The sequence below is a fragment of the Portunus trituberculatus genome, chromosome 20 (assembly GCF_017591435.1).
Source record: "Portunus trituberculatus isolate SZX2019 chromosome 20, ASM1759143v1, whole genome shotgun sequence".
In the NCBI taxonomy this organism is placed as follows: Eukaryota; Metazoa; Arthropoda; class Malacostraca; order Decapoda; family Portunidae; genus Portunus; species Portunus trituberculatus.
The window spans coordinates 10,145,019-10,160,304 of NC_059274.1; the positions used below are offsets into that span (position 1 = coordinate 10,145,019).

Here is a 15,286-nt window from a genome sequence, read left to right on the forward strand (position 1 = left end):
CTTTCACTGGTAAACTCTGGAACTCCCTCCCTGCATCTGTATTTCCAAACTCCTACAACTTGTCTTTTTTTAAGAGGGAGGTATCGAGGCATTTGCTTCCCTAATTCTGGCTGACGGTTTTGGCACTTTTTGTACTCTTTGGAGAGCCAGCGCTCAAGTGGGCTTTTTTCTAACTTTCATTTTTTTGCCCTTGGCTAGCCCTCTTCCCTACGTAAAAAAAAAAAAAAAAAAAACTTAACTCGCCTCTTTAGGTGGTTACTGTTAAGGTCTTTATGGGACGACTGTACACGATTTGCAGTTTATATCTCCTTCCTCGGCTTCTTGTCTCCAGGGGTGAGCTTGACGGCCTGGTGCGTCTGCTGACTCCGCCTTTTCTTTTGTTGGGAGATTTTAACGGCTGTCACCCACTGTGGGATGAAGGTGCTAGTAATCCCCGTGGGGTTTTAATCGGTTCTTTTATTGAGGATGAGGGATTAGAGGTTTTAAATTCTGGGGATGTTACATATTTCCACAGTCCTACTGGGACTTTTACAACTATCGATCTTTCTCTTTGTACATCTAATTCTTTCCTCGATTTTAATTGGCGAGCCCTACCGGATTTACACGGTAGTGACCACTTTCCGATTTTATTGGAATCTGTGAACACTGAGCCACACACAGTCCCGGCCTCCACGCTGAGTTTTAGACAAGGCAGATTGGCGTCGATTCACAGACCTTATCTCTTTTATCTGTCCGCTGGTTGTCTTTTCTACTTGTGCTGAGGCTGTTGATTATTTTACTGATTTTTTTATTTCTTTAGCGCTTCAGACAATCCCTAGGACGTCAGGTCGCTTTACTAAGCGTCCCGTTCCTTGGTGGAACGCAGCATGCACTGCAGCGGTAAAAGAGAAACGGGCAGCTTTCTCTCGTCTCCGGCGACATCGTGGGAACCCGCAGTGCCTGGAAGCTTTTCGGCGCTGCCGAGCTCGGGCCCGCCGCGTTTTGAAAGAGGCACAAAGAGCCTCGTGGAAAGCCTATGTCTCTTCCATAAACGTCCGCACCCCTCTTACGGATGTCTTCAACAAAGTCCGCCGAATTGCTGGGAAGTATTCTGCTCCTTCCCTACCAATTTTGTTGTCTGCTGGGCGAACGGTGGGAGACCCTAGGAATGTCGCCGACCTCTTCGCGGAGCACTTTGCAAGTATTTCCCAGAGGCATCCTGCAGCTCCGGGCGCACGTCACCGCCAGAGAATGGAATCTCTCGGCATAAACTTTTCTTCCGCTGGAGGAGTCTTATAATGTCCCTTTCTCTGCTTCCGAGTTGCGGACTGCTTTGTCCCAGTGTCACGACTCTTCTCCTGGGCCAGATGATATATCTTATGCCTTCTTGCGCCACATGTCTGACACTGCTTTTAACTTTCCTTTAAATCTTTATAATATGATTTGGCATACCGGTGACTTTCTATCTTCTTGGGCTGTGGCAGTGGTTCTCCCATTTCCGAAGCCTGGGAAAGATAATATCCAGGCTACGAACTACCGTCCTATATCTTTAACATCCTGCATTTGTAAAGTTTTAGAAAAGATGGTAAATGTAAGACTCATGTGGTACTTGGAGAGGGGGAAGTACTTGTCATCGGTACAGTACGGCTTTCGAAAGATGAAGTCTACTACTGATGCCCTTTTATCCCTAGAGTCTTCCATTTGTGAGGCCTTCGCTAATCACCACCATCAAGTAACAGTCTTTTTAGATGGCTAATGGGGGTCGCAACCTCGAAAATGGGAGAGATCACTACTTCCACTCTCCCTCAGTGGACATACTCCCATGTCCGGGATCGCCGTGCACAAATTTTATTGGCGCGATTACGTATAGGTCACACGTACCTTATAAATAGGTACCTGCTGACCAGGAACCCTCAACCTTACTGTGAAGACTGCCTGGTGCCACTCACAGTACGGCACCTACTTGTGGAGTGCCCTAGTTTACTAGACCTGCGACACCGCTACCTCTACCGCTGTCGCAGTAGAGATAGCGGTGTTTATCACCTCTCTCAGGTCCTTGGACCAGTGTGTCTGGCCCTTGGCCATGATTTATTCGGTTTTTTGGGAGAGGCTGGCCTTCTCCCTTATTTGTGAATTTTAGAATTTTATTTATGTATTTTGATATTTTATTCGATTTTATTGTACTTTTAGTGTTTTAGCAACTTTTAATTGAATTGGTTTTATTGTTTTTAGTTTTTTTTATATAATTATTTATCTTTATTTTTCTCTTTTGTTTTTAAACATTTTTCGTATATTTTAAAATTTTGGTAGCGGCGCCAAATGACCCTGGCTGTTGCGGCGCCTACATTAATATCCATCCATCCATCCATCAATCTACCTCCCAGTACAGCTAGCTCTTTCTTTGCTACACTGATGAAGGTAGTGGACCTTAAAAAAAATCATTAAACTAATTTTTCTCCATAGTCATCTTGAGATACAAGGAATCAACCAGAACAGCTTTATTTAATATAAGAAATTACGTCGAACTTACCCAACAACATTATACATCCAAAAGATTAATATGCTTTCTTTATTCCCCCAACTCTTTCCAATCTCAGCCTCAGTATGTAAAAAAAAAAAAAAAAAAAAAATGCAAAGCACATTAAGTATGTAAGAACCTTGTGTCGTCGTTGGTGCTTCTCTTAACACACAACCATACTGGGAAGCATAGTGTTCTGTATAAATAGTTGCTGTAAGTAATGATTACAAAAATCCAGTTAATTAATGATTGTCTATGAATATAAGAATGACTGAAAATACAATATTCCACAAAGACAAAAACAAAAGTGGATATGTGATAGTTGGAAATAGTTTCAGATTTTTTTCCCTCTCTGAAACTCACCACTGTCGCCTGTTGGTCTCCTAGCCAGCCTTCTCCATCACGGAGCGAGCTTCCTCGGGTAGGACTGAGACTCCATACACCGGGAAAGCGAGGCCACAACCCCTCGAGTTACATCCCGTACCGTACTTGCTGCTAGGTGAACATGGCCTACATATAAGAGGCTTGCCCATTTGCCTTGCCGCGTCCGGGATGTGTGACAGTTTGTACATAGAGTATCAATGTAGCATCATTACTTTGTGCAGCTGTACATAAAGCTCAACTGGAAAAAGGCGCACTGAAGTATAAGTATTTTTTACAATAGATAAATAGAAAAAATAAGAATGCCCTTGTGTACACAAAAATACCATAGAAAAAAAAAAAAATCTCAGATGCCTAAACTCGATTGTGCTTTCAGTCTACAACCTACACTATATTCCTGACGTATCTAAGTCTATATTGTCTAAACACACACACACACACACACACACACGAATAATGTCTATACTAGTCTGTCGATCTCTATCTATGCTCGCCGCATCGATAAATGGCCATTATCACCGTCTACTTCTTTCTCTAACCCCGCTCAACCTACGTAACCTCTGCTTCTCCCTCTCTCTCTCTCTCTCTCTCTCTCTCTCTCTCTCTCTCTCTCTCTTTGTGTTTCTATATAAATTGGTGTAGTTCCGAAGTTATTTCTGAATTTATTAGAACTTTTGTTCCACACCACCACTGAGGTAAAAATCATAGGGTGTTTTTTGCATAAAGGTTTTGTTTTTCCCAGTCAATGTGGCATATGAGCGGGGGAAGGCGAGATTGTCGCTTCCTTCACCACACCGTCAGTGGAGGAATTCTTGGCGTCGCGGACATAAGTCCTTGCTGTTATCTATAACGTTAATAGGTACCTTTTGGAAGAAATGGTAAATGAAGCCAGTAATCTGTGGAGATATGGTAACACTGAGGGAGTCCCCTGTGTTTCCACACCCTATCAGCTATTTCTCACAGGTGCGAGTATAGTTATACCCATCTTTCTGCGTGTGTTTATCTGCATTGATGTCTGTCTCACCGTACTGTCCGTTTTTCTCAGGGTATATTTTTGTCTAATTTTGTATTGGTCTATTTTATCTACCTTTCTATTTTTACTGTTTCATTTCTAACTCTGTCTGTCTACCAGTCGTTCTGTGTCTATTCACTTGCATCAGTCTCTCTCTCTCTCTCTCTCTCTCTCTCTCTCTCTCTCTCTCTCTCATGTGACTCCTGTTTGCCATGTCTTCGTGGCCAATCACTTCTATTCTTGTCTGTAGAGTCCCTCTTGTATTCTTGTATATTAATTAGTCTTCTTTCTTGTTTTCTTCCCGATTTCATCCCATTTGGCCTTCTTTCCTGGAATTCCACTGTCCCAGGTTGTCTTTGTTGATATATGTAATGCGAGTGGTTCATTACTTTTGTTCTGTACGTGTTTGTAGTGCGGGTGGTCCTGGTCTATGTAGTCTTGTAAAGACTGTGGTCTCTCATATGTCCTCTAAGTAGTGGTCGTGTTCATGGGTCTTTAGATTAATCTCGTCAAAGATGGCTTGGAACACCATCCCAGACGTGTACCTACATTGGGAGAAAAGGAAAGAAGTTAGGAAAGATGGAAGGAAAGGTATGGGAATATATGACGAAGGTAAGGGAATTGTATGTGGTGATGGCAGCGGATGTGGTGATAGAAAGGGAGAGGAGGGAGTGAATGTTAAAAGAAGAATAGGAGAAAAAATATGTTGAGTGAAACTAAAACCTATATTGATTGATGAATGATAAATTTTTCGAATAAGTCATGGGACTGGTGGAATATAATTTCTTTCTCATCTTAAAGTATAGTATTACACACACACACACACACACACACACACACACACACACACACACACACACTCACCGGCCGGGACACAGGCGGTAGGCAGACTCACACGCAGACCCAGTCAACTCTTCCACTACCTTCACCGCCCGACGGCCTCTGTCAGACAGCTCTCCTGTGGGGTTCTCCTCTCTGGAAAGAAGAAGGCTGCTAAATAAGCGAGAACGTTTACGCTTATGTTCTCCGTTGGGTTCCTTCAATCACAATCACATATCTGTATATTGTCCAATCTCCAATCTCTCCTCAGGATCCTTCAAAGCGAAGGTGCCTCTGGCGCCTCGTCTCTGTCAGTTAGAGGGAACTGAGGAGTTATTGTGCTGATTTTCTTATGAATGACTACTACTTCCGTGTCGGAACTCATCTTTGTGTTAAGTGCATAACGGAGGTGATAGTGTCTGGCATGGAGGCGTACATTACCCAATCTTTCTTTTAACCTAAACCTTCGAAACCTTGGTTTAACACAGTCAGTTCTCGCGCTATACATGATAGGTTGCCCACAGAAAGTACTTGAGCCTTACATCACCTGAATCCTCATGCGCTTCACATTTCAGCCCGGAATCATGCCAAACCTACCAAACACTCATTCTGTGATATAAAATGTCAAAATCTTTTGAAATCAAACTCCCCTCAAGACTTACAGCATTTGGCCAAACAAGATCTCCAATAGCTTTACATTTTTCATATTTCCCTCCATTATCTGATGGCACCACCGCCATGTCATCTGTCTCTAAAGCTGAATATTCTCTCAAACCTTTGTTATTAACTCTATCTTAGATGATTCTGGGCTTGTCCCTCCCTCTCTTCCTCCCTCTGACTTTACATGCCTGTGATTAGAATTTTTCGCAATGATGTTTTCCGTGCCCTAGTTGACCTAAACCCTCGGAAGGATTATGGACCTGATGGGGTCCCTCCTATTGTTTTCAAACACTGTGACTCCGTACTTGCACCTTGCCTAACCAAACTCTTTCATCTCCATTTATCGACTTCTACATTTTCTTCTTGCTCAACGTTTGCCTACATTCAGCTTGTTGCTAAAACTACCTCAAACTACCTCAAACTACCGCCCTATAACTTTAATTTCTTGCTTATCTAAAGTTGTTTAATCTATCTTCAACAGGAAGATTCGTAAACATCTACCACTTCACAGTCTGATTACCATTATGGTTTCCATCAAGACAGCTCTACAGGTGATTTTCAGGCTTTCCTTACTGAATCTTGATCATCTTTTTAGACATTTTGTTGAAACTTTTGCTATTGCCTTAGACAAATCAAAAGCTTATGATAATCTGGCACAAAGCTTTGATATCCAAACGGGTTCTCCTATGGTTTCTACCCTTCTCTGTGCAACTTTATCTAAAATATCTTCTCCAACCGTTTTGTTGCTGCTATGATAGACGGCCACTGTTCTCCTCCTAAATTTTCAACATTGGTGTTCCTCAGGATTCTGTCCTGTCACCCACTCTTTTCGGAAGCGGTGTCTCGCAGACACACGAACATTGGTCGGTCACTCCTGCTCTGATCTGCTCACTAGTGTCACATTCGCTTCTGTGTAAGGGTTCCCGGTGCCTCGCCGCACGGTTGAGCCCTGGGCTTCTCAACTCTCGGCCTGTGGTTGTCCTCTCCCGTAGCATCTGTCCTCATGCTATCTGTCCCACTCTTTTCCTCTTATTCGTCAATGATCTTTTAAACCAAGATTTTAGCCTTATCCATTCCTACGCTGAAACTACCACCCTATAAATTTTCACGTCTTTTCAGAGACGAGCAACCTTTAAGGAACAGATAAGTTAACAGATCCCGCAGAGACGCCGCAGAACGTCTGACTTCTTTCTAAGAATTCTGATCGAGGCAGAGAAAACTTAGTAGCGTTCAATGCCTCAAAACTCAATTCCTCCATTTATGAACTCCTTCCCCTAGCTGCCATTTGCACGACTCTCTTCCACTTAGTGACACAAAAATACTTCCGAATCAGCGACTTGTATAACTGCTACTGTAATTCTTAATTGGACATATGCTTAATGACAGGACTTATTGTCATGGCATCTTAGACATTGATTAATTGCTGAGCCCATTTGCGAAAGAGGCCACAATACATCACACTTCTTATTCAAGATATATTAACTTTTGCCCTCAATGCACTTAACTCAGGCAGTCCACGAACACGATCCAACACATGTTTCACTTTAACACAGTGCCATTAATCAATGTTCCATTGCCGTTCTCTTTCGTAGCACCCCCCCTAGATGGGAACCGCCTTGTCGGGGTGGGGGGGCTTGCGTGCCCCTGTGACCTGGTGAGCTAGGCTAGAGGGGCCTTAGACCCCTGCTCTGCCCTTTTGATGGGGAGAGGGCTACCCATGCTAGTAAAGTCGCCAGTGAGAGGCCAGACTAAATGGTTCCTACGTAGGCTGCCAGTGGACCAGCGGAGTCACCCGCTGGAGGGATCACCCAATAGGGGCCGTCCTGTGCTGGATGGTTGGGTGTCCAGGCTGGAATGCTTTGGGAGGGGGGGTCTCAGCTCTGTTGTGGACAAACATTCGTATCATATGGGGCCTTTTTTTTAAAACGACTGGTCCGCATGGGGACGAGGTACCCCGTCCACGGCAGCCAGCGCTTCCTCCCATTGTATTCCCAGTAGGTGGTTTCCCTTGCCTCTGGAGCCAATCTTTTGTGTAACTGTTTTTTATGGGAAAACAAAAAAACATTCAGGTTCTCGTGAGGTGGCTGACCTGGCCCACGAGACGTCATCTTCAGGTCTGAGTAAGGAGGAGGATTCCCCTCCACAAGGGCCTCCCACAGCAGTCTCCTGTTCTGGAAGTTCTTCTGAGGGACGCATTTCTGCTGCATATGACTCCCTTGTGATGGTAAATGTTAATCCATCATTTTCCTATCATGCCTTGCACTCACTTCTCAAGGCGTATGGTACGGTTGTTCGCATTCGACTGGTTTATGATAAGGGCTTTCCTTCTAACCGCTGTTATGTGACGTTTATGTCATGAGATGAAGCCCGTTTAGCTTATGAACATGTAGCATCTCTGCCCCTCGCCGGCCATTTCTCCAGTCACGTAATATTTCAGACAGTGATGGATGGATCGATTTGCCTTAGGCGCCGCAACAGCTGGGGTCATATGGCGCCGCAACTATAGTTAAAAAAAAAAAAAATACTTAAAGTAGTTAAAAAAGATAAAACTAAAGTTAACTAAAAACTAAGACTACAATAAAATTAAATAAAACATTAAAATACATAAGAAATAAAATTTACAAATTGGGGATGAGGCCCACTTCTCCCAGAAAGCTAAAAACGTCATGGCCAGGGGCCAGAGAAGCTGGTCCAAAGACCTTTGAGAGATAGTAGACACCGCTATCCCTACCGCGACAGCGGTAGAGGTAGCGGTGTCGTAACTCGATCAAACTAGGGCACTCCACCAACAGGTGCTGCATGGTGAGCAGCACCAAACAGTCATCACAGTAAAGTTGAGGGTCCCTGGTCAGTAGGTACCTTTGTGTAAGGTACGTGTGACCTATACGAAGTCGCGCCAATAAAGTCTGTGCACGGCGATCCCGGACATGGGCCCACTGAGGGAGTGTGGAAGTAGTGATCTCTCCCATTTTCGAGGTTGCGACCCCCGTTAGCCATCTTCTCTGCCAAATTGATGCAATCAACACACGAATTGCATGAAATACATCTCGAAACGGAACAGGGGAAGGAGATGGAGCGCGACTTGTTGCCTCTTTAGCGAGGCGGTCTGCGTGTTCATTCCCTGGAACACCTACGTGACCAGGGACCCAACAGAACCCAACACGATATCCTCGTTTGGTAAGAAGATATAGCCACTCCAGGGCTGATAAAACCAAAGGGTGAAGGAAATAAAAGGAGAGAGAGCAGTAAGAGCACTGCGACAGTCACTGAAAATTGTAAAAGACGAAACCAGGAGTGTAAAAATAATCTCTAAAGCTAGGACTATGGCAGACAGCTCCGCAGTAAAGACGGAGGCTACCGAAGGAAGGCTGCCAGACCGATAAAAAGAGGGGAAAACCACACTAAACCCAACGCCTGCATCGGATTTGGAACCATCAGTAAAAACGGGATGTCATCAGTATGGATAAAAAATGTTCTAAAAACCGTGTGTGGGACAGAGCTGGCAGAAAATCCTTCTTGCCATCCATGGCAGGAGGGCATATTGCAACAACCGGAAGCTGCCAAGAACCAACTCGTGGGAGCCGGAAAGAGTAGACAGGAGTGGGGTCGATGGACAAATCCAACATGAGGTTTGCCACACGAGGGTCAAAACGTTTAGGTAGACTCGGTCGAGTGATATATGCCTGCGAACGCGAGTCTCGCAACATTGACAGACAAGGGACGGAGTCGGGAAGACGGTGAGTGCGAAACCAACACCGGAGCATCGAGGACTGGCGCCGGAGGTCGAGCGGCCAGAAACCAGCATCCACTAGAAGGCTAGGTATTGGAGATGTCCAAAATGCACCCGTAGCCAAGCGGACCCCAGCATGATGCACGGGGTCAAGCGTGCGAACTCGTGCATCCGTTGCGGATGAGTAGATCTCAGAGCCGTATTCCAGCTTCGGAAGTATGAGTGTACGGTGAAGCAGCAGCAACGTGTCCCTGTCCGCACCCCAAGAGGTGTGACTTAAAACCCGAATGAAAGATAGTGCAGTCCTACAGGACGCTTTCAGAGAACGGAAATGGGAACCCAAGTAAGACGGTTGTCAAACAATAGGCCAAGATATCGAGTGGCCTCCACACATGAGATGCGTCTATTGGCTAAATATAAATCGGGATCTGGATGAACGCCACGATTACGACAAAAATGCATAGACACGGTCTTTGAAGTGGAGAAACGAAAACCATTTATGTTGGCCCAACTGGATATTCGATTGATTGCCAGTTGAAGCTTTCGCTCAATCAGTGACATCCTAGCAGTAGCAAATGAAATACATAAATCATCAACATATAAGGAGCTGTGAATGTCATCTGGGAGAGTATCAATAACACCATTAATGGCGACTGCGAATAGTGTAACACTAAGAATACTTCCCTGTGGGACACCATCATTTAGAGCAGTAGCCTCAGAGAGAACACTCCCCACTCGAACCCGTAAAAGACGTCTGGATAAAAATAGGAAGGTGGCCACGGAGTCCAAAATTAAACAAGGAACGTAACATCCCATGACACCAAGCTGTGTCGTAGGCCTTCTCCAGGTCAAAAAACACTGTTACTTGATTGTGGTAATTAGCAAAGGCCTCACAAATAGAAGAATCTAGGGATAAAAGAGCATCAGTAGTAGACCTCATCTTTCGGAAACCGTACTGTACCGAGGACAGGTACTTCCCCCTCTCCAAGTACAACATGAGTCTTACATTAACCATCTTTTCTAATACTTTACAAATGCAGGACGTCAACGATATAGGACGATAGTTCGTAGCCTGAAGATTATCTTTCCCAGGCTTTGGAAATGGGAGAACAACTGCCACAGCCCAAGAAGTTGGAAAGTCACCGGTATGCCAAATCATATTATAAAGATTTGATAAAAAGTTAAAAGCATTGTCAGACATGTGGCGCAAGAAGGCATAAGGAATATCATCTGGGCCAGGAAAAGAGTCATGACACTGGGACAAAGCAGTCCGGAACTCGGAGGCAGAGAAGAGGACATTATAAGCTTCTCTGCGCTGTCGAGCTCGGGCCCGCCGCGTTTTGAAAGAGGCACAAAGAGCCACTTGGAAAGCTTATGTATCTTCCATTAATGCCCGCACCCTTCTTACGGATGTCTTTAACAAATTCCGCCGAATTGCTGGGAAGTATTCTGCTCCTCCCCCATCAGTTTTGTTGTCTGCTGGGCGAAAGGTGGCAGACCCTAAGACTGTCGCCGACCTCTTCGCGGAGCAATTTGACAGTGTTTCCTGGAAGGATCCTGCAGCCCCGGGAGCACGTCACCGACAGTGAATGGAATCTCTCGGCATAAATTTTTCTTCCTCTGGAGGGGAGTCCTATAATGCCCCCTTCTCTGCACCAAGTTGCGGACTGCTTTGTCCCAGTGTCATGACTCTTCTCCTGGTCCAGACGACATTCTTTATGCCTTTTTGCGTCACATGTCTGACCGGGCTTTTAACTTTTTATTAAATGTATATAACATGATTTGGCATACCGGTGATTTTCCATCCTTTTGGGCTGTCGCAGTGGTTCTTCCATTTCCTAAGCCTGGGAAAGATCACCTCCAGGCTACGAGGTATCGTCCTATATCTCTGACATCCTGTATCTGTAAAGTGTTGGAAAAGATGGTAAATGTAAGGCTTATGTGGTACTTGGAAAGGGGGAACTACTTGTCATCTGTACACTGTACAGTATGGTTTCCGAAAAATGAGGTCTACTACTGATGCTCTTTTATCCCTGGAGTCTTCTATTTGTGAGGCTTTTACTAATCACCACCACCAGGTAACCGTTTTTTTTATTTTTATCTAGAGAAGGCCTACAACACAGCTTGGTGTCATGGCATTTTACGTTCGTTGTATAATTTTGGCCTCAGTGGCCACCTTCCTATTTTTATTCAGCAGTTTTTATTCAGACGTCTTTTATGGGTTCGAGTGGGGAGTGTTCTCTCCGAGGCTACTGCTCTAAGTGATGGCGTCCCACAGGGAAGTATTCTTAGTGTTACTCTATTTGCTGTTGCCATAGAAAGTGTTATAAATACTCTACCAGATGGCGTTCACAGCTCCTTATATGTGGACGACTTGTGCATCTATTTTGCTGCTGCTAGGATGTCACTGATTGAGCGCAAGCTCCAACTGGCGATCAATAGGGTGTCCACCTCGAAGACCGTGTCTATGCATTTTTGTCGTAATCGTGGCATTCATCCAGATCCCGATTTATATTTAGCCAACAGACGCATCTCATGTGTGGAGGCCACTCGATATCTTGGCCTATTGTTTGACAACCGTCTTACTTGGGTTCCCCATTTCCGTTCTCTTAAAGCGTCTTGGAGGACGGCACTATCCCTTCTTCGGGTTTTAAGTCACACCTCTTGGGGTGCGGACAGGAACACTTTGCTGCTGCTCCACCGTACACTAATCATTCCTAAGCTGGAATACGGTTGTGAGATCTACTCTGCAACGGAGGCACGGCTACGTGTACTTGACTCCGTGCATCATGCTGGGGTCCGCTTGGCTACGGGTGCATTTCGGACATTTCCAATTCCTAGCTTATTAGTAGATGCTGGCTTCTGGCCGCTAGATCTCCGGCGCCAATCTTCGATGCTCCGATGTTGGTTTCGCACCCACCGTCTTCCTGATTCTGTCCCTTGTCTGTCAATATTGCGGGACTCGCGTTCGCAGGCGTATGTCACTCGACCGAGTCTACCTAAACCTTTTAGCCTTCGAGTGGCAAACCTCATAATGGATTTGTCCATCGATCCCACTCCTGTCTACTCTTCCCGGCTCCCACGAGTTGGTTATTGGCAGCTTCCGGTTGTTTCATAATGCCCTCCTGCCATGAATGACAAGAAGGATTTTCTGGCAGGTCTGTCCCACACACGGTTTGTAGAACACTTTTTTTTATCCATTCTGATGACATCCCCGTTTTTACTGATGGTTCCAAATCCGACGCAGGCGTTGGGTTTAGTGTGGTTTTCCCCTCTTTTTATCGGTCTGGCAGTCTTCCTTCGGTAGCCTCCGTCTTTACTGCGGAGCTCTCTGCCATAGTCTTAGCTTTACAGATTATTTTTACTCTCTCGGTTTCGTCTTTTACAATTTTTAGTGACTGTCATAGTGCTCTTACTGCTCTCTCTTCTTTTTGTTTCCCTTCAACCATTGGTTTTAGCAGCCCTAAAGTGGCTATATCTACTTACCAGAAGAGGATATCGTGTTGGGTTCTGTTGGGTCCCTGGTCACGTTGGTGTTCCAGGGAATGAACACGCTGACCGCCTCGCTAAAGAGGCAGCAAGTCGCGCTCCATCTCCTGCCCCTGTTCCGTTTCGAGATGCATTTCATCTAATTCGAGTGGCGGTTGCATCAATTTGGCAGAGAAGATGGGTAACGGGGGTCGCAACCTCGAAAATGGGAGAGATCACTACTTCCACACTCCCTATGTGGACATACACCCATGTCCGGCATTGCCGTGCACAGACGTTATTGGCGCGACTTCGTATAGGTCACACGTACCTAACACAAAGGCATCTCCTGACCAGGGACCCTCAACCTCACTGTGATGACTGCCTGGTGCCGCTTACGGTGCGGCACCTACTAGTGGAATGCCCAGTTTGACTGATTTAAGACACCGCTACCTCTACCGCTGTTGCGGTAGAGATAAGGGTGTCTGTTATCTCTCAAAGGTCCTTGGACCAGAGTGCCTGGCCCAAGGACATGACGTTTTGAATTTTTTGGGAGAAGCTGGTCTTCTCCCAAAGTTATGAATATTATTTTATTTCATTACATGTATTTTTGTTTTATTTATTTTTATTATATTTTTAGTTTTTTACCTATTGTATTGGTTTTAACTGCTTTTAGTTGTTTTTATCAACAATTTTGTCTTTTTACATTATCGTAGAGGCGCCAAATGACCAGAGATGTTGCGGCGCCTTATAATAAAATCCATCCATCCATCCTTTCATAGCACATCTACCATCAAAACTATTATCACACAGCACTCCAATGGAGCGCATGAATATGTCATCATTGTGGGCTTGTGTTTAGGCCTTTGTATAATAAAAGGCTTAACTGTCATCTTTCTCAGGAACAAGCTAATTATAGAAATAAAAAAAAAAAAGACCTGACCTGATGGGGGTCCCTCCTATCGTTCCCAAAAACTATGCTTCCGTGCTTGCACCTTCCCTTGCCAAACTCTTCAAACTCTGTCTTTTGACTTCTACCTTTCTTTTTTGTTGAAGGTGTTTGCCTACATTCAATTTGTTCCTAAAAAGGGTGATCGTTCTAGTCCTAAAACTAACGTCCTATTGCTTTAATCTCTTCCTTCTCTAAAGTCTATTAATCTATCTTCAATAGAGAAGATTCTTAAACATCTCTCAATTCACCACCTTCTAACTGATCGCCAGTATGGCTTCCTTCAGGGCTTTCCTTAATGAGTCTTGGTCATCCTATTTTAGGGATTTTAGTGAAACTATTGCTGTCACGTTGGACATAGCAAAAGCTTTTGACAGAGTACGGAACAATGCTTTCATCTAAACTACCCTCCTACGGTTTCTACCCCTCTCTGCAACTTTATTTCAAGTTTCCTCTCTGACCGTTCTATTGCTGTTGACGTAGACGGCGACAGTTTTCTCCTAAGTCTATCAACAGTGGTGATCCTCAGGATTTTTCCCTCTCACCCACTCTCTGAGTACTCTCAGTCTTTTACACCTATCTTTAGTAAACTCTGAAACTGCCTGCCTGTATCTGTATTTGACTTCATTTAAGAGGGAGGTTTCAAGACGTTTGTCCCTATACCTTTGGCTCATTCTGTCGGCTCTGTAAGGACAGTAGCATCTAAATAGGACTTTTTTTCCTTTATTTTTTTATTGTCCTTGGCCAGTTCTCCTTTTACATAAAAAAAAAAATCTCAGGGAGAAAACATAAAATTATATTATAGAAAGCAATGGAAGGGACCCTGTCAGAGACATAAGCCTTCCAAACATTAAAGTCAGAGAGAACATATCATAAAACATTTTAACGAAAAACTTTCACAAGGAACATGAGGGGATGAAAAAGGAAACGTTTAACTTTTTCTAAAGCTGATTTCAGATCGGCGTCAGTTTTGGGAGAAAGAAATCTAGCGCAATGTCTGTAATGTCTGAGCTACATCACTATCATGGACAACGCAAGAGCAAACACAACTGAACTTTAGAACTTTGGGAATATAGAAAGTATGTGTACTACATGTTATCATGTCAGAGCCTAAGTGATGCGATCCTTGAGAATAAAAGAAATATTTAATCCAGTGAAATAAAAAATATCACTGCAACTCTTCCGGCTTTCTAGACTTGTAATGACACGACCGCCTTCCCTTTGTTTGCCCAGAGCGAGGCACTGGATCGACAGGTGTGAATACACTGTGGTTTGGCCGGAGGCCGGTTCGGGATCAAGGGTTCTTCATCATTCAACTGCACACCGTGACAAGAGAGAGACCGCCAGGCGAAATACACCCCCCCCCCCGCCTGACATTCGATAGTCATTTACTGCTGGGTGGACGCGCGGGCAGGTATAAGGAACCCAACGAAGAACTTATTGTTCTAGGCCGTACAAGGTAGGTATGAAGCAAGCTTTCAGCTAAATGTCAGGCAGCATAACCCACGTTACTGTAAGAGTACGACATTATCGATAGAGTTTCATCTCCAGCAATCTATTGCAGATGACCCGTTAACAAGCTAACTAGACGTGTAACACTGATAAGTTATTATCTCGCCTCTTCCCTTCATCCTCCCTCTTCTTCACACGCTTTAATATGATGCTACACGATCTTTTTCACTATTGATGAAATAAGCCATACTGGTCCCAACAAATTGGGTTTCAATATCAACAAACTCATTATAAAATACTGTAATGTTCCATAACTTA

The 15,286-nt window shown here is 44.5% G+C and overlaps 1 protein-coding gene across 1 annotated transcript in view; it reads right to left on the minus strand.

Moving 5' to 3' along the window:
* Positions 1–2,462: 2,462 nt before the first annotated feature.
* The window catches only part of LOC123506800, a 32,248-nt gene continuing 19,424 nt past the window's right edge, over positions 2,463–15,286 (minus strand). Inside the window, exons 5-6 of the mRNA XM_045259147.1 lie at positions 4,755–4,865; positions 2,463–4,435 (exon numbers count right to left, since the gene is read on the minus strand). Of these exons, the coding sequence (XP_045115082.1) occupies positions 4,348–4,435; positions 4,755–4,865 (199 nt within the window). The 3' untranslated portion in view covers positions 2,463–4,347. The remainder of the gene's footprint in view (positions 4,436–4,754; positions 4,866–15,286) is intronic.